At 36.0% G+C, this 26,053-nt stretch overlaps 1 protein-coding gene across 4 annotated transcripts in view; it reads left to right on the top strand.

The window, feature by feature from the left end:
• ATL1 (atlastin GTPase 1) overlaps positions 1-26,053 on the top strand; it is a 100,340-nt gene that overhangs the window by 47,776 nt on the left and 26,511 nt on the right. For all 4 annotated transcript variants that reach the window (XM_011956893.1, XM_011956891.1, XM_011956892.1 and 1 more), the window contains 5 exons: positions 7,364-7,611; positions 10,430-10,564; positions 11,027-11,131; positions 13,292-13,342; positions 14,890-14,946. In XM_011956893.1, the coding sequence (XP_011812283.1) occupies positions 7,364-7,611; positions 10,430-10,564; positions 11,027-11,131; positions 13,292-13,342; positions 14,890-14,946 (596 nt within the window). The remainder of the gene's footprint in view (positions 1-7,363; positions 7,612-10,429; positions 10,565-11,026; positions 11,132-13,291; positions 13,343-14,889; positions 14,947-26,053) is intronic.

The raw sequence follows: 26,053 nt of genomic DNA, 5'->3' as shown, positions 1-26,053 counted from the left end.
TATAAAATAAGTTGAGATTGATCTCTTATTTTCTGTTTCTTAGAAGTTTGTGTAAGATTGCTCTTTGCTGTTTTCTAAATGTTTAGAAGAGATCACCAGAGAAGCTGAACCTGGAGTTTCCTTTGCATGAAGGTTTTAAATTATGAATTAAGTTGTTTTCTAGGTATAACAGTATTCATAGTTATTTGTCTTATGTGGTTTTTTGTTTGTTTGTTTTTTGTTTTTTTTTGAGACGGAGTCTCGCTCTGTCGCCCAGGCTGGAGTGCGGAGGCGCGATCTCGGCTCAGTGCAAGCTCCACTTCCCAGGTTCACGCCATTCTCCTGCCTCAGCCTCCCTAGCAACTGGGATTGCAGGCGCACGCTGCCACGCCTGGCTAATTTTTTCGTATTTTTAGTAGAGACGGGGTTTCACCGTGTTAGCCAGAATGGTCTCAATCTCCTGACCTCGTGATCCACCCGCCTTGGCCTCCCAAAGTGTTGGGATTACAGGCGTCAGCCACCGCACCTGGCTGGTTTTTTTATAAGTGATACTTTTAATTTGTTCATCAGAGTTATCAAATTTATTGTCATAAAATTACTCATAATATCTCCATATTATTTTAAAAATATCTGTAGGATCTATAGTATCTTTTTTATATCTAATATGAGTAATTTGTGGGTTTTTTCTCTTATTTTCTTTGATCAGTCTTATATTATTAAGTTAATCTCACTGATCTCGATTTCTAGTTCATTTATTTTTGACCATTATTTCCTATCATTTCTTGTCTTTGAATCTAATTTGATATTCTTTTTATTGTTTCTTGACATAGATATTAGCTTATGATTTTTTTCAAACATCTTTACTACTTTATGCATTTCAAAGTGTAAGTTTCCTCTAAGCAAGTTTTGTATATGTCATCTTTTTAATATTTCAGTATAAATATGATACTACAACCTAACATATTGATTCAATATTTATATGAAAAGCGTCAAAATAGCCAAGATTGATAGTAATTAGAAGAGGGCTTGTCCCATTAATGTATAATGACTTTTCATAAAGCTATTTTGATGAATATAGTATTGTATTGGTGCTGTCAAAGACAAATTGACAAATAGATCAGAACATTCATCAGGTCATTTAGTTTACAATATTTTCTAGTTTTCATTATACTTTCTTCTTTATTCCATAGGTTATTTAGATTTATTGCTTAATTTCCAAACACTTAGAGATTTTCTTAATATCTTCTTGTTACTGATTTCTAGTTTAATTCCTTTATGATGAGATAACATATTCTTTATTACTGTAATTCTTTGAAGTTTGTTGAGATCTGATTTATAAACCAGTACATAGGCTATTTGGTAAATGTTCCATATGAACTTAAAAAGAATGTGTGGTTCTATAATTACTAGATGTCAGATAGGTAAGGCTGGCTAATGATACTGTTCAAATCTGTTCAAAAATTTACTGATTTTTGTCTGAATTTTAAGACAGTGGAAAGAAAATTCCTAGAAAGATAAAATGAACCAGAAGTATCTCAATAACTATCGAGCTTTATTGGTACTAATATAACAATAGCAATCATAACTATTAAAGAAATTGAAGAGGGCAGGCACGGTGGCTCACGACTGTAATCCCAGCACTTTGGGAGACCGAGGCAGGCAGATCACTTGAGGTCAGGAGTTCGAGACCAGTATGGCCAACATGGTGAAACCCCATCTCTACTAAAAATACAAAAAAATTAGCTGGGCTTGGTGGCAAGTGCCTGTAGTCCCAGCTACTCGGGCGGCTGAGGCAGGAGAATTGCTTGAACCTGGGAGGCAGAGGTTGCAGTGAGCCGAGATCGTGCCACTGCACTCCAGCCTGGATGACAGAGCGAGACTCCGTCTCAAAAAAAAAAAAAATTGAAGTGACAGTTAAAAATCATCTCACAAAGAAAACACCAGGTTCACAAAGTTTTACATGTGAGTTCTATCAAAATTTCGAAGAACTGTTCACTCCAATCTTTTATTACAAACTTTCTTTTCTTTTTTGTAAGACGGAGTCTCACTCTGTCACCCAGGCTGGAGTGCAGTGGTGTGATCTCAGCTCCCTGCAACCTCCACCTCCTGGGTTCAAGTGATTCTCCTGCCTCAGCCCCCCAAGTAGTTGGGACTACAAGCATGCACCACCATGCCCAGATAATTTTTGTTTTCTTTTTTTTTTTTTTAGTAGAGATGGAGTTTCACCATCTTGGCCAGTTGGTCTCAAACTCTTGATCTCAAATGATCTGCCCACCTTGGCCTCCCAAAGTGCTGGGATTACAGGCGTGAGCCACCATGCCCAGTTGCTATCATTTTATAAAGCTTGCATAACTTTTGTAAAACCACCCAAGGACAAAATAAGAAAGTAGTCATAGGCAACTCATTTATGAATATATATGCACAGTTCCTAAACAAAATCTTAGCAAACTGAATCCAACATTATATTATACCCAGAGACTATTAGGTTTATATAAAAAATGCAAATATATATTATTTGCTACATTGATATGTTGGACGTAAAAAGCTATATGATCACCTCAATAGATGCAGAAGAGATTATTTGATAAAATCCATTATTTTTTGGGATTTTTAGAAACTCTTAGTAAACTACACATAGAATTTCCTTCATCTGATATGATAAAATGTATCTACTAAACCAAGCCCAATAAAACTGTAACAAAAGTAACCCCAATAGGAAAATATTGGAGACATTCCCTTTAAAATCAGGAAGTTATGCCTACTGAAATCAAAAGTTATGCCCATTATCACCCCTTCTATTCAACATGGCATTGAATGTCTAATAATTTAAGAAAAAGAAAAAACATACATAAAGATTAAAAAGTTGGAAACTGTCATTATCTGAAAATTGTATTTCTGTTTCTACATTAAAAATAAACCCAAAAGTATCTACATAAATTTTACAGGAAATAATAAAGTTTAACAAATGCTTCAATGTGAGACCAATGCATTAAAGCTAATTACAGTTCGTTATCCAAGCAACAACTAGAAAATATAATTAAAACAACAAATAAACCAGTCATAGCAACAAAAACTACAGTGCACCTGGGACTAAGTGTAATAAACCTCTTCCTACTCCCCCAAATTATAAAAACATTACTGAAGGAGTTTAAAGACCAAAAATAGATGGAGAGATAGATCAAGTTAATGTACTGGAAGACTTAATACCATGAAGGTATTGATTCATTTCAAATTGATCTATAAATTTAATATAACTTCAGCAAAGAGTTCAACTAACAGATTGATTTTAATATTTATATGGAAAGGGTTAAAATAGTCAAGACCAATAATAATTAGAAGGATAAGAGGCGCTTGCCATACTATATATAACTTTTTATAAAGCTGTTTTGATTAGGATAGTGTAATATTGGTGCTGATATAGACAAATTGATGAATGGATCAGAATTTAGAGCTCAGAAATGAGTCCGTGTGTGTGTGTGTGTGTGTGTGTGTTAAACTCTTATTTATGACAAGGATCTCATGGCAGACCACTTGAGGAAAGAAGGGGCTTTGACAGAGCTCTGAAAAAATTTGTTTCTCATATTTAAAAAAAAAATGGCTTTCTGTCTTCTACCCTACAAATAACAACTTCTGATGGACTAGGAACTTAAATATCAAAAGCAAACTTTAAAATTTAGAAAAGGCTGGGCACGGTGGTTCATTTCTGTAATGCCAGCACTTTGGGAGGCCAAGGCAAGTGGATCACTTGAGTCCAGGAGTTCGAGACCAGTCTGAGCAACATGGTGAGACCCCATCTCTGTAAAAAATACAGAAATTAGTGGGACTTGGTGGTGGCCTGTGCCTGTAGTCCCATCTACTCGGGAGGTTGAGGCGGGAGGATCAATTGAGCTCAGGAAGTGGAGGTTGCAGTGAGCTGAGATCACACCACTGCACTCCAGCCTGGGTAACAGAGTGAGACCCTGTCTCAAAAACAAAAACAGATACACTTAGAAGAATATATGTGACTGTTGGCTGGGCGTGGTGGCTCATGCCTGTAATCCCAGCACTTTAGGAGGCTGAGGCTGGCGGATCACGAGGTCAGGAGATCGAGACCATCCTGGCTGACACGGTGAAACCCCTTCTCTACTAAAAACACACAAAAAAATTAGCCGGGTGTGGTAGCAGGCTCCTGTAGTCCCAGCTATTCAGGAGGCTGAGACAGGAGAATGGTGCGAACCCGGGAGGCGGAGCTTGCAGTGAGCCGAGATCGCGCTACTGCACTCTAGCCTGGGCGGCAGAGCAAGACTCCGTCTCAAAAAATAAATAAATAAATAAAAATAAAATATATGTGACTATCTTTCAGATCTTGTATATGGAATCATTTCTTAAACATGGCATACAAAATGTTAACCATGAAAGAAAATATTAATCTATTACATTAAAATTAAGAATTCCTTTTCATCAATTATAGCTTAAGGAAAGAAAATGAAAAGGCAAGCTCTTAGAAACTAGAAGACTTTTGCTACGCATATAACTAACAAAGGGCTAGCATTCAAAATACATAAAGAACTACAAATCAGTGAGAAAGACAAACTACCTAATAGAAAAATGGATAAAAGGAGATGCTTACCTTGTTAGCAATTGGAGAAATGTATATCAAGACCACAGTGAGATACCAATTTATACCTCTGCAGTTGAGAAAAACAAAGTCAGATAAAACCAAGTGTTAGAAAGGATATGGATCAATAGGATGTTAAACTGATGGTGGAAGTGAAACATTTATATAGCCACTTAGCAAAAGACAATTTTGCATCATGTGTTAAAGTTGAGTATTTGAAAAACTTACAACCCAGAAATTCCATTTCTATGTGCATTCTCAAGTACCTTTTGCATATGTGTAGTTTGTTACAAACAATTATTTCAGTCTATAGAAAGTTATGATCTAGTTTTCTGCACCAAAGATGTTTGTCTATCCAAAATATTATGTCTAGCTTGGGTCCGTGATTCACATTTGTGTGCTCAGGTCATAATTAAATCATAGGCAAGGAGCACCATCAAATAAAATGTGTATTTGCTATTCTCAAAAAGGACCTTTGTAATGAGGCTGAAATTAGGTGGTAGGTAGGACTGTAATCAAACATGAATAGATAATAGTATTAATAACCGTCACCATTAATTAAGCATGTACTGTTTGTCAGACTCTTCAATTTTTATTGAATGGAAATTGCTTTGTTTAGTCTTCACAAAGGCTTTCTGATATGGGTACCATTATTAATCTTTTTAAAATGGAGCATAGTGAGCCATTGGGAAGCTAAATAATTTCCACAACTTTATGTTGTAAATTGTAAGGCTAGGGTTTAAACAAAGGCTCTCTGACTCCAGCACCTGTGATATGGCAATAGAGAAGCTATTATCTTTCAGATAAAAAGTCAACTTTTCTTAACTTTGCAGAGAGAACAACTCTGATTTGTGGCTATAGGCAAAGGTCTGTTGTCTCTAGATGCTTTGTACAATTGCTCAGAAAGTAGTGGTGTATGTTTACTCATGCAAAACTAAAATTATATATTTTCAGTATTTCAATAGCATTATTTTATAGATGAACAGCAATAAAATTATCAATGTGATATATATGTCAATGTGATCTGAAGACTTATTTAAAATTATGCCAAGAGATATGATTGCCTTGCTTTCATCTAGTTATAAAACTTCTTATCAAATAGACATCATGAAGAATGTCTACCTAAAGATATTTTCAAAAATTTAGATAAAAGATAATTTAAGAGTCCAGTTTGTTTCAAAATTAGTATTATTGTCTTAGTCACCTTGGGCTGCTATAACAGAAAATCATAGACTGGGTGGCTTAAACAACAAACATTTATTTCTCACAGTTCTGGCAGCTGGATGAGATCAGAATGCCAGCAGGGCTGGATTTTTTGTAAGGGTCTTCCTCCTGGTTCATAGACTGCTTTCTTCATGTATCCTCACAATTCAGAGAAAAGAGGCTCTGGTTCCTTAGTTGCCTTATAAGGGAACTAACTCTATGATGGGAGACCCTCATTACTTAATCTAAGCCTAATCTAAGGCCTCCCAAAGGCCTCATCTCTAAATACTGTCACATTGGGGATTAAGGTTTCTACAATAGCAATTATTGAAGGTTTCTTTGAGGCTAGATCATATATCTGTTCTGAGAAATTAATTGGTGTATGTATAGACTTTCTGTTCTTATGATACAAAGCAAACGAGCCTATGTATGTACTGTCCAAAAGTTATTTGATTGCTACCAAAGAGGCATTTTTTTTTTTTTTATCGTAGTAGAAAGATCTGGGATGAAAGTTTTGACTCTTGCAATCTAATCCCAGGTTGGCAGTTACTGTCCATGTGAACCTGGACCTGTAATCTGTCACTTTCTAATAATTGTGCTCCTGAGAAATTTAATTAGATTTTTAATTTTCTCATGTGTCAAAAATACAGATAATAATAAATACCTTACCGGAACATTACAAGGATTAAATAAATAACATGAGAAAGATATAGAAGTCCTATATGAGGAAGTCTACCATTTCCTTTCTTCTAAATTCCATTTCCATCTCTTGGGCAAGGTCAGTCATGTCTTTGGCTTTAATTTCCTCATCTATAATAATACCAATAGCATGCTTGAGAATCTGTGATTCCGAGCCCTTCTCTGTATTTCTTCCTATGTATGTTCAGCTTTAAAAAGTATTGCAAGGATCCTTTATGTAAATAAGCTATTTCTGGGGGATAAAGTGTGAACTAAAACCATTTTATTCCTCTGCTCCAAAAGTAGAGTGCTTTGCATTGATTTTCTTTCTGACTCAGCAAACAGAGACATCTGCACTGACTTAGAGTTTTCTTGAAAGATTTTTTTGTTTCAGTCATATGATCAGAAAGAACAAATGTAAGTCCTTCTGGAATATAGTGTGAATGACATTAAAATATGTCACTAAAACAAACATTTCTTTTCTTTCTTTCTTTTTTCTTTTTTGAGACAGGGTCTCCCTCTGTTGCCCAGACTGGAGTGCAGTGGCACAATCACATCTCACTGTAGCCTTGACCTCCTGGGCTCAAGTGATCCTGCCACCCCTGCCTCCTGAGAGCTGGGACCACAGGCACGCACTACCGCACCTGGCGAATTTTAAAATTTTTTATATAGACAGGATCTTGCTATGTTGCCCAGGGTGCTCTTGACTCCTGGGCTCAAGCGATCCTCCCACCTCAGCCTCCCACGGTGCTAGGATTACAGGCATGAGCCATGGCACCCAGCATAAAGCGAGCATTTCGAATTCCAGTATGCTCCTGTGTCAGATGTTTGAGAGTTGAGAGATACATATACATTTCTTGGCACTTTGAGATGATTAGCTGAACCAGTCACTGCTCTGTTCAACAGGTGGATTTTCGGAAAAGACATATGAATGGAGCTCAGAAGAGGAGGAGCCAGTGAAAAAGGCAGGACCAGTCCAAGTCCTCATTGTCAAAGATGACCATTCCTTTGAGTTAGATGAAACTGCATTAAATCGGATCCTTCTCTCAGAGGCTGTCAGAGACAAGGAGGTTGTTGCTGTATCTGTTGCTGGAGCATTTAGAAAAGGAAAATCATTCCTGATGGACTTCATGTTGAGATACATGTACAACCAGGTATGCAGGAAGTACTTCAAAAAGTTTTCTTTCTTCTGTGCTTCTGTCACTTCGTGTTTTTGTTTAATGGTGTTCAAAATTTTCATTTCTATTATTATGTACCCTATATATGAACCAGCTAAAGAAATGCTGTGGTGTAACCATTCCAACCTCAGTGCTTTGGGAACCAAACTACACAGACCAATTTTCTCTGAAGCTGCTTTGTTGCATGTCCCTTAGAATATGACTTATATTTTTATTCTTTAAAAAATAGACACAGAATATCCTGATTATAAACTTAAATGTTATAGTGTTTAAAATGTCACATAACTTTTGTATTGTAATCACTTTTTTCCACCATTTAGTATGACATATTTCAAGCATATAGCAAAGTTAAAAGAATTTTATACTAAACATCTTGGTATCCACCACCCAGATTCTACTGTTAACATTAGTATTCCTGCTTTATCACTTATGACTCCATCTATTCATCCCTCTTTCCAGCCATCACTCCAAGTTATTCTCTGATGCATTTGAAAATAAATTGCTGGCCGGGCACTGTGGCTCACGCCTGTAATCCCCAGCACTTTGGGAGGCCGAGGCGGGTGGATCATGAGGTCAAGAGATCAGTACCATCCTGGCCAACATGGTGAAACCCCATCTCTACTAAAAACAAAAACAAAAACAAAAATTAGCTGGGCATGTTTTCCTTGTCCTTCAAGGTTATTTTTCAGGCTTATGGTTTTTATTAATATCTCAATGTAGATCATTGACTCAGAGTGAATGTTATAGAAATGTTATTATGCTAATTAATAATAATCACAATTTATTCATTGAAGTATGCCTCCCAAGACATTTTTCCAGGTAATACCTTATTGGAAAAATTTCAATTTCCACCTCAATAGTAATTATTTATTGACTACCTGCTAAATGTCCTAGATTGTGCTAGGCACTATGGTGGATACCAAAGAAAACATACCATAGATTTTGCATTTAGGCATCTCACGGTTTGGCCAAGGAGACAGAATAACGATAGGTGGAATATTTAGAGCATCATTACATGGTGATATGGTGATTGATAGATTTTTTTCTTTCTTTTTTTTTGAGATGGAGTTTCACTCTTGTCACCCAGGCTGGAGTGCAGTGGCACAATCTTGGTTCACTGCAACCTCTGCCTCCCGGGTTCAAGGATTCTCCTGCCTCAACCTCCCAAATAGCAGGGAGTACAAGCATGTGCCGCCACGCCTCGCTAATCTTTTGTATTTTTAGTAGAGACAGGGTTTCGCCATGTGGGCCAGGCTGGTCTTGAACTCCTGGCCTCAAGTGATCTGCCCGCCTCAGCCTCCCAAAGTGCTGGGATTATAGGCATGAGCCACCATACCCGGCCTGATCGATATATTTCTTAGTTCAGGGAAGGGCATATTGTGGGCAAAAGTAACTGGAGAAAGCTTCATAGAGATATTGGGAGTTAGAATAGATTTTGAAGATGTGTGGATCTGGATCAGAAAAGGAAAAATGGACATTCTGGATATATGTATTAAACAGAGTGTACACCTTCTTCCCTTGAGTGGAAATTAAGTATTGGAGATAAAGAAGAAATAAGATTGAATAGGTTATTGAAGCAGATAATAAAACAAATTCATAGAAGAACCAAAGCGCTTGATAAGAGTTTAAAATGCATTTTAGAACAAGATAGGATATAATTAAATAAGTTTTTCTTTAAATTAGTTTATGTAGATTTTTTATCAGTCCAAGTAGTCCTCTCCCAAATTCCTCTGCATTCGTTAATGTAAGATTTTAGATTGGAGAATTATCTAATGAGATCTTCCAAAAACTAATAACTTATTCTCTGTAACAAATATCAAAATGGGGGTAACTACTATCAACCAAGGTCACCAATTACTGACTTACTAAATCTATGGGATATTTTCCATTCCTTATCCAACTTGATCTTCAGCCTTTATACAATTGATAGTTTTGCCTATTCTCTCTTCCGTTGGCTTCTCAAACCCCACTTGTATCAGTACTTGTCTACTCCTTCCTGCTGTCCCGGCCCTGGTCAGGCCCTCAATCATATTTTTGACCTTTATTATACCACCCCCCCCTTATCCTTTCTAGCTATCATTTCCCTTCCCTACTAACTAGCCCTACTTACTTCTAGAATAGTATCTCTCTACCACAACTATGATGATAATTCATCTCTGCTTCTTCATAACTTTCCATTGCCTGCAGGATAAAATCTGACTCCCTTAAGCACCTTACAAGGCCTTTCAGAATCTGGCCATCTGTCCAGACTTTTCCTGCTACTTGCTTCCTCCTCCCCCAAAACCAAAGCATAATATGCTCTCCACTTCCTTCCTTTCTGCCTGCCTGCCTGCCTTCCTTTCTGGAATGCCTTCTCCAAATTTGCTCCCCTGGAAAATTCCTAAATATTTTTCAAGTCTTAGCTCAAACATCCTATGTGGTCTTGCCTGACCAAGGGTTATTTCTTTTTTATGCTACCATTTATGCATTATATATACTTCCATTTTGGCATGCATTTATTGCATCATAATGGTTTGTTTGCATGTCTGTCTCACTGTTAGGCTGTGAATTTCCTCTGGTCTGCAATGGTATCTTTTCATTTTTATATCCCCAGGACATATCAAAAATGTGGCAGATGGTTACTCCTCTGTAATTATTTTTTGGATGAATAAAGTGATTGTATCGATGCAATAGATGTGCATATGTTGTTTCCTTTTAACTAGAATTGGAGAGGGATAAGAATCAGAATGGATGAATGGGAAAAAAACTATACACACATATCAAGTTCCATATCATAGACTTTATTATTTTATAGGAATCAGTTGATTGGGTTGGAGATTACAATGAACCATTGACTGGTTTCTCATGGAGAGGTGGATCTGAACGAGAGACCACAGGAATTCAGATATGGAGTGAAGTCTTCCTTATCAATAAACCTGATGGTAAAAAGGTATGATGCTAACTTCCTAAATAAAATTGAGTTTTCACTTATAACAGTTACTACTTTTTAGGATCCTTGAAGTTGCACTTTTGAAAATTAATTTTGATCATTTGATGTGAAGCTTAAAGTGGGGTAGCATCCTATAGCACGATCTTTGTTTCCTTTTCTTGTGATCAGGGTAGGTAAAATTATAACGATGATAGAACAGCAGATCAGCAAGTAACATCTGTATTTTGTTTCACTGCTATATAAAGTTTCTGTAATGTTGGATTACTAGTAAAAATTACTTATAATAGTAATCAGCAGTCAATATTTTTATTTTCTGTGGCATTCATGGTATGTGTAAGAAATTATCTAAAATAGTATTCATTAATAATGGTTTGCTTTAGTTCTTATGATATTAATGTTATGGTAACCCTAATGACCTAGATGTTCTATAAAATATCACTAATGTACTCTTCTTGCCTGTAGGTTGCAGTGTTATTGATGGATACTCAGGGAACCTTTGATAGTCAGTCAACTTTGAGAGATTCAGCCACAGTATTTGCCCTTAGCACAATGATCAGCTCAATACAGGTATGAAATAAAATAAATCCATTTTGATGATGTTTCTTTAACTAAAAATTATGAGTATATATGTTTCTATATACATGTGATAATGAGATAAACAGAAATTGGGAATCATATATATTATTTGACTCAATTAGCATGCCAGTTCTTGTGATTTCTGTAAGAGTAGAATTGTTTTTGTTATTGTAGTCTAATTACTGACAAACTTTCAGATTGACTGCTTTGGTTAGAAAAGGTCATATTATCTTATTGGGATTTTTGTTGTTGTTGTTTAAAGCCTACAATAAACTCAGTAACATAAATCTTGTATGAGTGTACATTGAGACCATCTATTATAAGTTGTGTTTAATGAAACAGGATTTATAAATATAAATTTTGTTCTACATAGCCAGTAGAAACATTTCTAAATGTAAAAACGTTTACATGTGTTCATAGCTTTTAAAAACACCTTAATGTACATTTAGGAAAGTAAATATCTTGTATATAAAATTTATCTTTCTTTCCTTTCCTTTTTTCTTTCACTTTTTTAAAAGTCTTATTTTTGAGGTTATTGTGGGCTTTCTAAATTGTCCTGAATATCCTTGTAGAGTTTTATTAGAACCATAGAACCCATAGCATAAAAGATTTTAAGACTATTTTTAGATATTTTCAATCCATTGGCAAAAGCAAAAAGAGAGAGTGGCCAAGGAACAGGGCAGATCAATAAAAAAAAGTAAGATAGCTTAAAAATGCAGAAAAGGCAAAGTAGTTAGGATGAGTGAGTCAAGGATGAAATTATAAGCAAGCATAGAGAATGGAGCTAGTGAACCAGCAACAGGGGCATCATATATGGTTAGGACAAACATGACAGGGTAAACAGGAGGAGGAAGGGAAGACTGAATTTATTAAATAAAAGACTTTAAAAGTCATAAAAACAGTTATGGTTATAACCTATTTAATCAACTTTTAAAAATTAACTTTTCTTTCAATTGACAAATAAAAGTATATATTTATCATGTACAACATGATATTTTGAATACATACATTGTATAAGCCTTTAAAATACCGACTTAATCTAATTTATTCATAATTCACAGGGTAAGCCATATTTATACAAGCCTATTTAAACCAGATTGACTTTGCCTTTTCAGTATTACTCATTATTTATATTTGACCTGAATACATTGAATATTTTCATAGAAAAATCTGCTAACTCCTTAGTAATAACTATTTTTTATTATGTGAGAAATGATGTTATTTAAATAACTATACAAAGTATTCTTTTTATATCACTACATAAACATATGAGCCTCCTTGACTTTCCTTTGAAGTTAATGATATTTATTCCCCTCAAAAAATGTCATCTTAATGCTGTGATCTGTTCATGAAGCAGCAATGCATATGTATAAGGCTGTGAGCATGATATTCAGAACCTAACTTCCGTGTGATGAAACTCTGTTCAGGCATAAATAAAATGATTAATTGTGAAGAAGTCAACATGATTTTTCTTTTCTTTTCTTTTTTTTTCTTTTTTTTTTTTTTTTTTGAGATGAGTCTCACTCTGTCGCCCAGGCTGGAGTGCAGTGGCGTGGTCTCTGCTCACTGCAAAGCTCGGCCTCCCAGGTTCACACCATTCTCCTGCCTCAGCCTGCCGAGCAGCTGGGACTACAGGCGCCCGCCACCACGCCCGGCTAATTTTTTGTATTTTTAGTGGAGACGGGGTTTCACCGTGTTAGCCAGGATGATCTCGATCTGCTGACCTTGTGATCCGCCTGCCTCGGCCTCCCAAAGTGCTGGGATTACAGGCATGAGCCACTGTGCCCGGCCAACATGATTTTTCAAAACAAAATTTTCCATATGGCTTGCTGAGATTTAGATTGCTATTATTTTGTCTTGCTTGGAAGAATGAGTTTTTTTGACTCATTCTTTAGGTTCATAAAATAATTTTAATATTCTGTCTCCAGAGCAGGTGGCTACTGTATTTCTGGAACCATTTTATAGTCACTGAACATTCCTTATTGTCTCTCAAGCTTCTTTTACTTCTCTCTCAAGGTCTTACAAATATCATCATGTAAGCAAGTATATAAGAAATTTCATTTTTGTGATAACTGATATTTTTAAAAGTAGGGAATGATGCTTAGGATGATGCCAATTATCTTATCATTGTGATTGTATTTCTTTATCAAGGTATATAACTTATCCCAAAATGTCCAGGAGGATGATCTTCAGCACCTCCAGGTAACAATATTTTCTTTTCTGTGTATCTGGTAGTCTTTGGAATATATATAGCAGAATTCTGGGGAATGATTTCAAAACATAATCAGATTCTGATTCTGCTGTTTACACAGGAACTATTGACCCAATTAGGTGCCTGGTAATTACTGCCCCAGACTGATTAATTTATAAAGGAAAGAAGTTTAATTGACTCACAGTTCAGCATGACTGGAAAGGCCTCAGGAAACTTACAATCATGGCCGAAGGCAAAGGGGAAGCAAGGCACTTTCTCCACAAGGCAGCAGGAAGGAGAAGTGCCAAGCGAAGTGGGAGGAGCCCCTTATAAAACCATCAGATCTGTGAGAACTCACTCACTATCACGAGAACAGCGTCAGGAAACAGCCTCCATGTTTCACTTACCTTCACCTGGTCTCACCCTTGACACGTGGGGATTACGGAGATTATAATTTAAGATGAGATTTTGGTGGGGACACACAGCCTAACCATATCAATAAGTAACTACCTTTCTCCCTAATTTGACGTCAAATTTAGTATATTTTTTAGGAAAAGAGTCACACTGCAAGTCACAGACATTAAAAAAAAAACACAACTGAGGTGATAAGGCTCAATCTAGCCTCAGGAAAACTACAGAGCAATCAGTGCTCCAAAAGGAGCAGAAACAAAGAAGGAGAAATTTGGTTTACAAATGGTGACAGGACTGAGAACGTTCCCAGGATTAGCACTAAGGAGCACAACTCTCCAGGTTTTGTTATGCTCTGGGCACAGTGTATGTTTCTTCTCCTCTTTCGAATTCATTTCAAGATTCTCCAGGGCCAGGTGTAGTGGCTCATGCCTGTAATCCCAGCAGTTTAGGAGGCTGAGGCAGGTAGATTGCTTGAGCCCAGGAGTTTGAGACCAGCCTGGGCCACATGGTGAAACCCTATCTCTACCAAAAATACAAAAATTAGCCAGGCAGGCATGGTGGCGCGTGCCTGTAGTCCCAGCTACTCAGTAGGCTGAAGTTGGTGGATCACTTGAGCCCAGGAGGTCAAGGCTGCAGTGAGCAGAGATCATGCCACTGCACTCCAGCCTGGGTGACAAAGTGAGACCCTGTCTCCAAAAAAAAAAAAAAAAAAGAAAAGAAAAGAAAAGAAAAAGAAAAAAGACAGAGAAAAGGACTTTCCATTTCTTAAGCTAAATGCCTAATGTTTTTGTAGTAATCCAAGCCATTGTGCCATTAAATTTCCTCAGGCAACAGCTTTTGTAAATATATCCTACGTAGTTTACAGCTCTCTGGTCTAATTTATACACGTTCTGCTTCTAAAGGTCATTTAGCATGTTTCCTTCTTCCCTTTTGTCTCCCACAAAAAATTAACCCACATTTGAGATATAAAAGGTGTCCAATGCTTATTTCCTGAAAATGATTATTATAATCTTCTTAATATAATATTCTGTTATAGCTAGGGGAAAAAGTAAATGAAAGAAAGCCAAGAATTAAAACTTTGCAGATGCTAAAGTTCTCTCTCTCTCTCTCTCTCTGTGTGTGTGTGTGTGTGTAATTTTTTTTCTAGCTTTTCACTGAGTATGGCAGACTGGCAATGGAGGAAACATTCCTGAAGCCATTTCAGGTGAGTGAAGGTTAAATGATGATAAATTCTTACTAGATTTTCCTGAAGACTGTAACCAGGTATATTAATTAGGGTCATGTTTCCTTTTCTTTTTATTTCATTGAGAAAACATTTCTGACCTATTTTATGCTATTTGATGCAAGATAGAATGAGATAGAAATGAGGAAATAGAATTTTTAAGAATTATTTTTTATAAAAGAAATGTGGAAATGAAAGATGAATTAGGCATTCTGGTTCCTGGCAAAATGTCAGCTTTTTTTTCCTGAACTCAAAGTGACTATCAAAGTGCTGGGATTAAAGATGTGAGCCCCTGGGCCCAGCCTCACTTATGTACAAAAATTAAACATCCAGCCATGTCTTATGAGATGTATTAAAACATAAGAATGTGTTAATTTGAAAATAAAAGGATGGAAAAAGATATATCAGGCACATACTAAGTGAAGGAAAACAAGTGTCTATATTTTGTCAGTAAGAATTATTTAGAATAGAGAAGTTCATAATAATAAAAAGTTATTTCACTAGGAAAATACAAGAATTCTAGTCAGGTATGGTAGCACATTCCTGTAATCCCAGCTACTCGGAAGGCTGTGGTGGGAGGATCACTTGACCCCAGGAGTTCGAATCCAACCTGGGCAACATAGTGAGAGACTCTGTCTCTTGAAAAAAAAAATTGTAAATTTTTGTGACAAATAGCCTCAAAATATATAAAGATCAATAGAACCATAAGAAGAAATGAGTAAATCCACTGAAACACCGCTCTCCTAACTATTGATAAGTCAAGTAAGCAGAAAATTAGTAACAGTAGAGAAGATGTGAAACCTAAGGCTAACAAGCTTGCTTTATGGTACATGTATAGAATAGTGTAAGTAACAAAGAAAACACATTACTCTTAAGCATGCAAGGTGTATGTACAAAAATTTACCACGTATTAAGCCACAAAGCAGGTCTCCACAAATTTCGAAGCATTGAATCCATACTGACCTCATTCTGTCATCACAGGAAAATTTAGTTAAAAGTTAATAAGAAAGTGCTAATTTTAAAAAGCATATTTTGGAAATTTAAGCACACAATTCAAAAATAATTCATGGGTTAAGTTAAACTCAGATATAGGAAAATACTGCAAATTGAGTGCTTGAAAGAAAACATACATATTGAACATTAAATGCTATCATGAAAATGGTACTTAGAGAGAAAAAATATAGCCATAAAAGTTTTATGTTAGAAAAAAAGAAAGAAGGAAAATTAGTGATAAGTACAAATTAAGAAGAAAAAATAGGCCAGGTGCATTGGCTCATGCCTGTAATCCCAGCACCTTTGGAGGCTGAGGCGTGTGGATTGCTTGAGGTCAGAAGTTCAAGACAAGCCTGACCAACATGGTGAAACCCCATCTCTACTAAAAATACAAAAATTAGCTGGGCATGGTGGTGGGCACCTGTAATTATAGCTACTCCGGAGCCTGAGGCAGGAGAATCACTTGAACCTGGGAGGCGGAGGTTACAGTGAGCCAAGATCGCACCATTGCACTCCAGCCTGGATGACAGAGCGAGACTGTCTCAAAAAAACAAACAAAAAAAGAAAAAAGAAAAAACAGACAAAAACTAATGAAAATAAGAAAGAACATTTATAAAAGCTGTATGTCTCAAGATGTATCAATTTTAAAAACATAATGTGGATTAGAAAAAAGCTAGTTGCCAAAGACTATTTACAGTAGGATAACATTTTTTATAAAGGTCCAAAATGAGCAAAACTAAACAATATGTTAAGAATATAAAGACATGTGATAAAACTATTTAAAAAAAGCAAAAGTAAAGTAGTATTTACTACTGGAGAGGAGAAATGGGGATGTATCAGGAAGGGACACACAGGAAGCTTCAATGTTATGGGTATTTTCAATTATTTAAGCGGGTTTGTGGGTTCACGAGTATTTATTTTATTAATCTGCTTAATAGCATGCATATATGTTACATGCATTCTTTTGTAGATATCATATTATGTAATAACATTTTTCAATCTAAAAAATAAATAGCATTTCTTAAAACCAGCGATTACAGCTAGCAAATATAAGTTTTAAAATATATATACCATTCACAATAGCAAAACAAAACAAAAATCTTTAGTAATTAGCCACCAAAATATAAAGACCTTTCTGGAGAAAAAATCAAAGGTCTGTTAAAGACCATTAAGAAAAAATTGTATAAACCAAAGAGATATAATATCACAGATGGTATGATTTAATGTTGTAGAGAATTTAATTCTCAACAAATTAGTCAAACTCAGTGCAATTATAATTGAAATTACAACAGGATTTTTTTTGTGTATCTTCTACAACTCATATGGAAGAATTAAGCCTTGTTTTGATTTAAGTCAGGTTTTCTTTATTTTTTCTTTTCTTTTTTCTTTTTTTTTTTTTTTGAGACGGAGTCTTGCTCTAGTTGCCCAGGCTGGAATGCATGCAATGGTGTGATCTCATCTCACTGCAACCTCCGCCTCCCGGGTTCAAGCCATTCTCCTGCCTCAGCCTCCCAAGTAGCTGAGATTACAGGCGCCTGCCTCTATGCCTGGCTGATTTTTCTGTGTGTTTTTAGTAGAGATGGGGTCTCACCATGTTGGCCAGGATGGTCTCAAACTCCTGACTTCAGGTTATCTGTCTGCCTCGGCCTCTCGAAGTACTGGGATTACAGGTGTGAGCCACTGCGCCTGGCCTTAAGTCAGTTTTTAAGAAGGAGATCTAAATTAGGGGGCTCAATACACACTACAAAGTCATAGCAATGAAAATGGTGAGGTTCTACACAGATACAAGAGCAAAGCTCAGTGGAACTAAACAGTTTAAATACACTGATATGTATATGGGAGCCTGGTAGTCAATAGAGGTGGCATGATAAACTGGTAGGAAATAAATGGGTTAATAGTTGGGTTTGGAAAAACGAGTTCACTATTTGGAGAAAGAGCTGGATTTTTACTAAATACCATAATAGAAGTAATCTCCAGATGGATCAAAGAACTAAATATGAAAGTTAAAACTATAAAGCTAATAGAAGAAAGTGCTGGAGAATATATTTCTGAACTGAGGTGAAGAAACATTTAGTAAACTCTCCAAAATAAACCATGTAGTAAAAAATTGATGCATATTACTACATCAAAATTAAGTATTTCTATTTATCAAAGGACTTTATAATCAAAGTGAACAGATTCGTAGAAGATATTGACAATGTCAAAGTCAACAAAAGATTACTAGACAGAACATACAGGAAACCTGCAAGTAACCAAAACCTGGTTACCAGTCAGAAAACAGGCAAAGAATATTAATAGCCAACTCACAGAAAGGAAACCTGAATGGCTAATACATTTTTGAAGGGATATCAAGTCTCACTGATAATGAGATAAATATTCAAACAACGATGAAATACCACTTTATACTCATTAAACAGGCAAAAAGTGGAATATGGAGATGATACCAAATGAAAGCTAGGATTTGGGTAAATGGGAACACCCAGGCCCTATTGTTGGAAGTGCAGATTGGAGCAGCCATTCTGTGGAGTAGAGGAAATATGTAAAGATATTTACTGATAGAGTAATAGTAGCAGGAATTTGGAGACAATTTAGGTGTCCATCACTAGAAGAACGGATACATAAAAATTTGGGGAAAAGCATGCTCTGGAATACTTTGCAACATCTAAAGACAGTGAACCAAAAGTACATAGAGTAGCATGAATAGAGCATTAAAATTTGTACTGAAGTAAGCAGGAAAAAGTATGAGATTTATAACATGATACTATTTATGAATATTTAAAATGCTGTACATACACAAAATAATATATATTAAAGTGAGTGTGGATGGGAATGAATAGTTGAGGAATGGGAGTGAGGGTCTGGGAAAAATATGATGAAGTGAAGTAGCACGGAGAGATGATGTATGCTGTGATGAAGGAGTATGAATTCTCCCCTGAGGGCTCGGGAACCTGGTGCAGGGAGGAGGTGAGGTAGAATAAAACCAGTCTTGCTTGCAGTCTTCTATATGTTTTACAATATCTACTAGACTCTGTTGTCTTTTTTATTTTTAATCATTTGTTAGGTTGATAGTTGAAGTGTTGTAAGGCTATTGTTTTGATTTTCTTCTTCTCTAACTTGTTACTGAGAACCACTGGCAAACCAGAGTAGGGAACTCCAATGTAAATTATGGAAAGGGACTTTAGGTCTAACCAGCAGATGTCACTGCTCCTTACATTTTGCCAGACACATGAATACTGGAAAAGACCAATCAATGCTGTGATAAAACAGATGACAGATAGATAAATATTGATAGAGTTACTGCTTTTGGTTAAAAAAAAATGAGTTGAAAACAAACAATGGAAAAAAATTTTAAGAGATTACCCTAGTTAGTAAACTGTTGGCATTATGAAATGTCAGTGAAAAGAAAAAGTTTTTGCTGACTGAGTCAACAATGACTCCTAAACATGTTTGGACTTGTAACTCTAACCATCTGAAATTGAGATGAGAAGCTCATTAAGTAGTAAAGGTGGCATCCAAAGCCATTTTATAATATTTTAGATTAAAGCAACCAAATCCAAAACAAAAAATACTATACATTATAAAATCAAAAGATAAAATGCAAATGTATTCAAATCTCGAAACATACATGAGTTAAATAATTCACATTTCAATTAGAAAAAGCGTAGAGAAAAACTGCAAAGTAAAATAACTTTTAAATGAAATTTCAATTAGGCAATCTTTTTCAGCAGGTCACCGCCTCCACCCTCTTCTCTTTGAGAAGTTAACAGCTTTATTCATTTGGGTAAAGGTGTGGGGAAATTTTAAACATTGCCTGAGACAGTAAGGTGAGGGATAATGAAATTTTAAAAATAATTTTGTATTAAAATTAAACTAAGGCCAGGTGCAGTGGCTCATGCCTGCAATTCCAACACTTTGGGAGGTGGAGGCAGGAAAATTGCTTGGAGCCCAGAAGTTTGAGATGAGCCTGAGCGACATAGTGAGACTGTATCTCTACAAAAAGGGAAAAAAGAAGAAGAAAAAAAACTCCACAAAGAACTACAGCTCCTGTAGTCCCAGCTATTTGGGGGTAGGGGCTGAAGTGGGAGGATGGCTTGAGCCCAGGGGTTTGAGGCTGCAGTGAGCTGTGATTGCACCGCTGCACTCCAGCCTGGGCAACAGAGTGAGAACATGTCTCAAAAAATAAATAAACAAAATTAATTTAAACAAATTTAAACAGAAGAATCCTTAACTCTGAAACAGAGTACAATTATAAATAATAAACAAGACCTATAATAAACAACAAACATGAAGGCAATTAGCTGGAGAAATGAATAGCTAAATTAACAGATTAACTTTATTCTTTAAAATACCAATTTATATCAAGCTGTAATCAAACACACAAAAATGTGTTAGTGTATTTAAAAAACCATGGTTTAAAAGAGAGAATTAAAAGCTAACTAAATTCAGTTTAAAAGCAATATTGAAGTGCAAGTTTAACCAGTGGTGTGCTGGTAAAATGTTTAAAAGTGGCTGGGGAGGACGGAGGAGGTGAGCCTGATATATATTATTTGCTAATTTTTATGGTGTAAATACTTTTACCATGGCCAATTTCAAGCTACCATCACTTCAATCAACTTGCAAAAATTCCTCAAAATTTAACAAATGCTTTTTGCAAGCTCTAATGAACCAGTTCTAAACTATGTAGCACACCCTGGAAGTATAATTCATATTAAGACACAGTATAGAGTTATCTAAGTGACATTAGTTATTTTCTCACCTGTTTTGCTCACTATGAGTATTTGAATTTAAAGTATAAAAATCGGGCAGAAGCTACTTTATCAACATATCTATCTATAAAATAACTAGGTTCTTTATATTAGCTTCTCTACCTTAGGACTTCCAGTTTTTGTTGAGAATGACAATATTTTTTCGTTAATTTAGACGTGGCTGTATATAATAACTGTGCAAGTTTTATTTGAGTAATAACACCCAGTTTGCTGTAAGAACCTAGAGAAAATATCTTGTCATGTGCAATAGATTTGTGTCTATATTGGTATGTTATGAGTGTTTTTTTTCTTGGTCATTTAGACTTGCATAAGCCACACCTGGCCCCACGTTGCTCTGTACTGGGATGATCACATCTTTGGGTCAGGATCCCTATGACTATTTCTGGATGTTTTTCATGTTGTCAGACGTTATTTGAAGTTCATTCTAAATACAGGCTGCTTATCAACACCAAGCAAGGCTGCCTTCCCCTAATGCTCTGTCAAATGATCAGCCACCAGTTACTTGTTTCCCCAGGAAAGGCTCTTTTTCCACTTGTATGGCTCTGTGGCTCTCTCTGTGTGTGCTTGTCACTCTTGTCCTCTCAGTTCTGCTGGGCTGTGGTGGTGGAGAGGGTTTTCACTCTGTCATGTGGTAATACAGTAAGCTTGTTATAGGGCCTAGGCTAAAAACAGATCCCCCTTACTAAGAAGACCCTGCATTATACCTTTAAATGTACCCTTTGGCAATAGCAGCCCAGGAGTTTATGATTTAATCATTTCATGCCTTCTAATTATGTAGTCTATAAAGAAATAGAAACATTCCCCATTTGCTAAAGTGTATTATAGTCTCAAGATTCACTTGAGTCAATGTTTTAGATGTCAATACATTTCTCAGTGGCATTTCTACATTGTGGGTCTGTTTCTAGTAGGCCAGTCTTCTAAAGCTCGTTTAATCTACAGCAGATTTAAATAGTGACCACGATGTTCCTGAGCCTTGGTTCCTTTAAGCCAGTCCTGAATATATCTGATGATTCCTAGATCTCTTTGAGGCCCAGAGCCCTGAGGTAGTTGGGAATTTTAGCAGGATTTAGGCTGCATGGCTCACAGAGAAGAGATGGGGCTACAGCATATCTGTAGCCTTGGTGATTGATGCCTAATTAGGTGTTTTAGACACCTGGGTTAGAATCATTTCTGAGCCATACTACAGTTCTACTGAATTGGAATCCCTGTGTTTAGACCAGGGAATCTGCACTCTGTATGTCATTCTTGAGCACATATTTGAGGACAGATTTAGCCACTGGGCACACTCCAGCAGACAGCATCTATGGCAGAAGGTTGTGGTAGCAGAGAGATAGGGCACCATTTCTATGTACATTTCTGTGTACAGGTAGTTAGTAGATTAAGGTTGGCCTATAATAGGAAAGTAGGAAGCATAATCCCTAAAAACTTTCCTTCACACAAACTTGACTTCTCTTAGAAGCCTTATTTCTTTCTTGAGCGTATATTTTAGGACTATTTACATTTATTCTCTTCTCTTCCATCTCCTCAGTGTCAAGTACTTCACTTTCTGGAATTAATTCAGCCCAGTTTTCACCCATAGCATGTTTATTAACCATTTTCATACACTTAAAAACCCAGCAAGACCTTAGACTTTAGAAAGAGATTCAAATTCTCTTTGTGAGATAAAAGTAAAAACTCAATTCTTCACATTCCTTTCAGCGGAGATGTAATTATTAGCGAGCACATCAGTCTGTACCAGTTTTAAGTTAAACTGAAGGTTGCTGAAAAATAATAGAAGGGGAAGCATATAATAATACTCTGTTCATTAAGACAGGTACTCTGTTTCTCACAATTTCTCATTCAAATTGGGCCTACACAGGGCAATTAGGAATTATTTTACTCTAGTTTGCTTAATTATATTTGAGGACCATTTATTCCCATTATTTGAGAATGTCCATTTGCACAAAATTATTTGATAGTGATTTAAGCTACTTTGAAACAAAACATCTTTGATCAAATATCTGTGATGATTATAACTGACAAGTCATACCTGATAAATGCATGACCTCACTGAGAAAATGAAAGGCTGATGTCTGTCAGCTTGGGCTGAAAATTAAAGGAAATGATGTGGAAAAAGACAGCTGAGGAAGTTATCTGCCCTATCCCATGTTCTGTCGAGAGAGCAATTTAGGTGATCTGAGAGCTGTATGGATTAGAAGAAATACTTACCTGGCTACACAGAACTAGGTCAGTGCTGTAGACTAGGATTCTCCCAATTTCTACATTTACGTACCTGAAATGTCTAGAAGAGCAATAACAGCAGTTTATTGCCTGCTTATTCTGTGCCGTGCACTGTACTAAGCATTTTCCTTACGTTGTTCAAATTAGTGATCATTACAGTTCTATAAAACAAGTAATGTTACCACTCCTTCTTTATTCTCATCTTTAATTTTTCTGTCCAATGAGAAGTACTGAGGCTGAGAGTAGTTGAGAAACTTACTCCTGGTCACATGTATCTTTAAATTGTAGAGCTGACCTCAACCTAGGCCACAACTCAGAGCGCTTGCACTTAATTACCATCTTTTAGTGCTTCTCTTTGCTGTCTTAATCTGAGCCACTTACTGAGCTATATTTTATTGTCTTACATTTTAATGTGCCTATCCCCTCTCACTAATTAAATTATAAATGCCTTATTAGAAAGAACTTTGTCATTGACTTTTTGAAGTCTAGAGCATCTACCATGCTGTTAATAAAGCATGTGTTCAATAAATGTTCACTAAGGTGGTGCTATTTACATATTTGGGATTATAAATAGTCTGCATATACAACTCAAAATTGAAAGACCTGGATTCAAGATCTGGAGCAACTATTACATATCCAGCCCAGTATTGTCTCTTTATACTTTTAAGGTAAGAACTATAACCAAACAATATTAAGTCGTAAGTTGACGTGAGAGTGTCCAAAATATTTGTACTGGGCATGGTCCCTTCTTGAACTGGAAAAACACAATCATGAAATTCTCCTTCAATGGGTAAGGGTAGTAGAGTTGCTGCATTGAAAGTGTCACACTGATAGGTGGTAATACAAAAAGAAAATACCACATTTTGTTAGTTAAGACTAACAGAAAAATGTTGGGTGTTTTCAGTTAGCAATAGTGATTGTACTGTATGTGGTACCATCAAATTTAAAGGTGATCCTAGAGCATGGTCTGTAGATACTTCAAGTAATTAGATGAAGCCGTAACTGCTCTGAGGCAAGGAAGATAAGCCTTGGTTACTGGATCAAGCAATGGGCCACAAAAGGCACTGAATCTTTGCTGTTGTTGATTTAATACTTAGCATGGCTTTTCTTTTTAATAAAAAAGAAAAAGTTATGATAATTCGGAAGGATTGATCTGCCCTCCTATTAACTTGTCTCTAATTTTTCTGCCCATATCCTTGGAGAGTTTGTGCAAAGATTCTTCATTTTTTTTTTTTTAATTATACATGTTATAGGTATTTTTAGCTGCCTTGGGACACCAGTTCTTCCAGTGGATCTTCTGCCTGCAATATCCATAGACTTCCCTATCTATAGGTTCCTGATTCATAGAGAACAGAGGATATTTTGGTCTTGTTTTTATCTGAAGGGCCACAAATTTGTTTTGATTTCTATTTTGCTAAATACCCAACCCTTATGAAAAGTCAGTGATATACTGGAGATTTCCAAATTGGCAATTTCTCATTCAACCTTTTTTTTCTGAGTCTATATTTTATATCTGAGCCTCATATGTTTTTTCTTCCATATTCATATTTTATGTCTGAAAGTTTCCTGAAGTCAATTTTTAAAGTTTCCTGTTGATTCATCTTTATTTTATTTATAATTTAGAAAATTTGTCCAATTGATATTTAAGAGGAAGTCTTCCAAAATAGCGTTCTGTAATTTTTTTTATTTTTCTTGCCCCCTAAAGGTCACTTAATTGTTAAAATGTATTATCATTATGTTTTAATGAACAGCTGGATTACTTAAATATTCTCCTGGTCTTTCTTATCCCACTGTTTTTAACCATTTTTTTTTTTCCCACCTGAAGGTCTAACAATTAAGTGAACTAGTTGGAACAGAACTGATAGTTCAGGACAGTAAATATTTAACAAGTCTGCAACAAATTTTTATCTTTCTGGGTTAAAAGAAATTCCTTAACACTCAGCTCAAGACTGGGGTTTAAATTCAACTTCTGTAGAATAGCCTTCTGATCTAGCAGTTTTAAGTAGATTTGGGCAGTGTGCCCACTCCTTTCCTGTGAAAATTCCTGAGGAAAAAGTAGCTTGTAGAAGGTCAGGGGAAGGAGCAGAAGGAACTGAAGGGATGTACTGAGTGGTAAAAATAAAACTGAGTGAAAAGAAACGCAAGGAAGGCAGGTTTCAGAAGGTTACAGTGTCAAATGTAGAGACTGCATTTTGGAGTCAGCATTTTATTTTGAGGCCTCAGTTTATTATGTAAAGAAGCTAACTAATGAGTGTTTGGTATTTGTCTCAATATTTAAAGAGCTCCTCTTAACTGTGTTGTTTATTTTTACATGTCCAAAGTTCACCATAATGGCCACAGTTATTCTCACCAAAAATTAGGGTTGTCATTTAATAGAAATAGGAAGCAGAAATTCTTCCAGGAGGAGGTTGTGGTTTTGGTATAGAGAAACCTGTAACATAAAAGTTAATCAATAGTACGTGCTCATGAGAAGTGTTTTGGGTTCTTTAAGCAAGCAGAGGCTAGGACAGAGTTGTATGATCAATAATCTGACAATTACTGATTTTGTATTATGTACTATACAAAGTGACTCATGCATGTATTGACAAGACAGAGAATGTCCTCTTGAAGGTTTTGTAGGGAATCTAAGGCAAAATTTGATTAATTACTTTTGCATAAATTGGTTGCCAGCCTACCAGACTTCCAACCGTTAGTCTTTGGGGCAGTGTGAATAGGACTGAAGACTTCTTAGGCCTATGCTTCCATCTGTTCTTTATAGAGCACTTTTGTATTCATTCAGTGATACAAAACAATTCAAGACAAAACAAAAACACATGAGACAAGACTCTGTACAAATTGTCAAATAAAAGAAAGCAAAGCAAGCAGCCAAAGAACAAGCAGGCTAATGGCAAAAATATTCATTGAATGGTGTGCCCCCAAACCAAAAGTTCTAAGAACTTTATACAAAAATTAGGTCTTATTATTGATCAGGTGAATGTACTTCCAAAACTAAAACTTGAATTACTCTATGCAAAGACTTAGGACTAATGACTTTATATAAAGACCTGTACGGTTACAAAATCCTAGGATAACAAATTAATTTAGCAACAAGAGCTCAATGAAGCAAATCA

This window comes from Colobus angolensis, unplaced genomic scaffold (assembly GCF_000951035.1).
Source record: "Colobus angolensis palliatus isolate OR3802 unplaced genomic scaffold, Cang.pa_1.0 Scaffold428, whole genome shotgun sequence".
In the NCBI taxonomy this organism is placed as follows: Eukaryota; Metazoa; Chordata; class Mammalia; order Primates; family Cercopithecidae; genus Colobus; species Colobus angolensis.
This window is presented reverse-complemented; position numbering and strand designations above follow the sequence as displayed.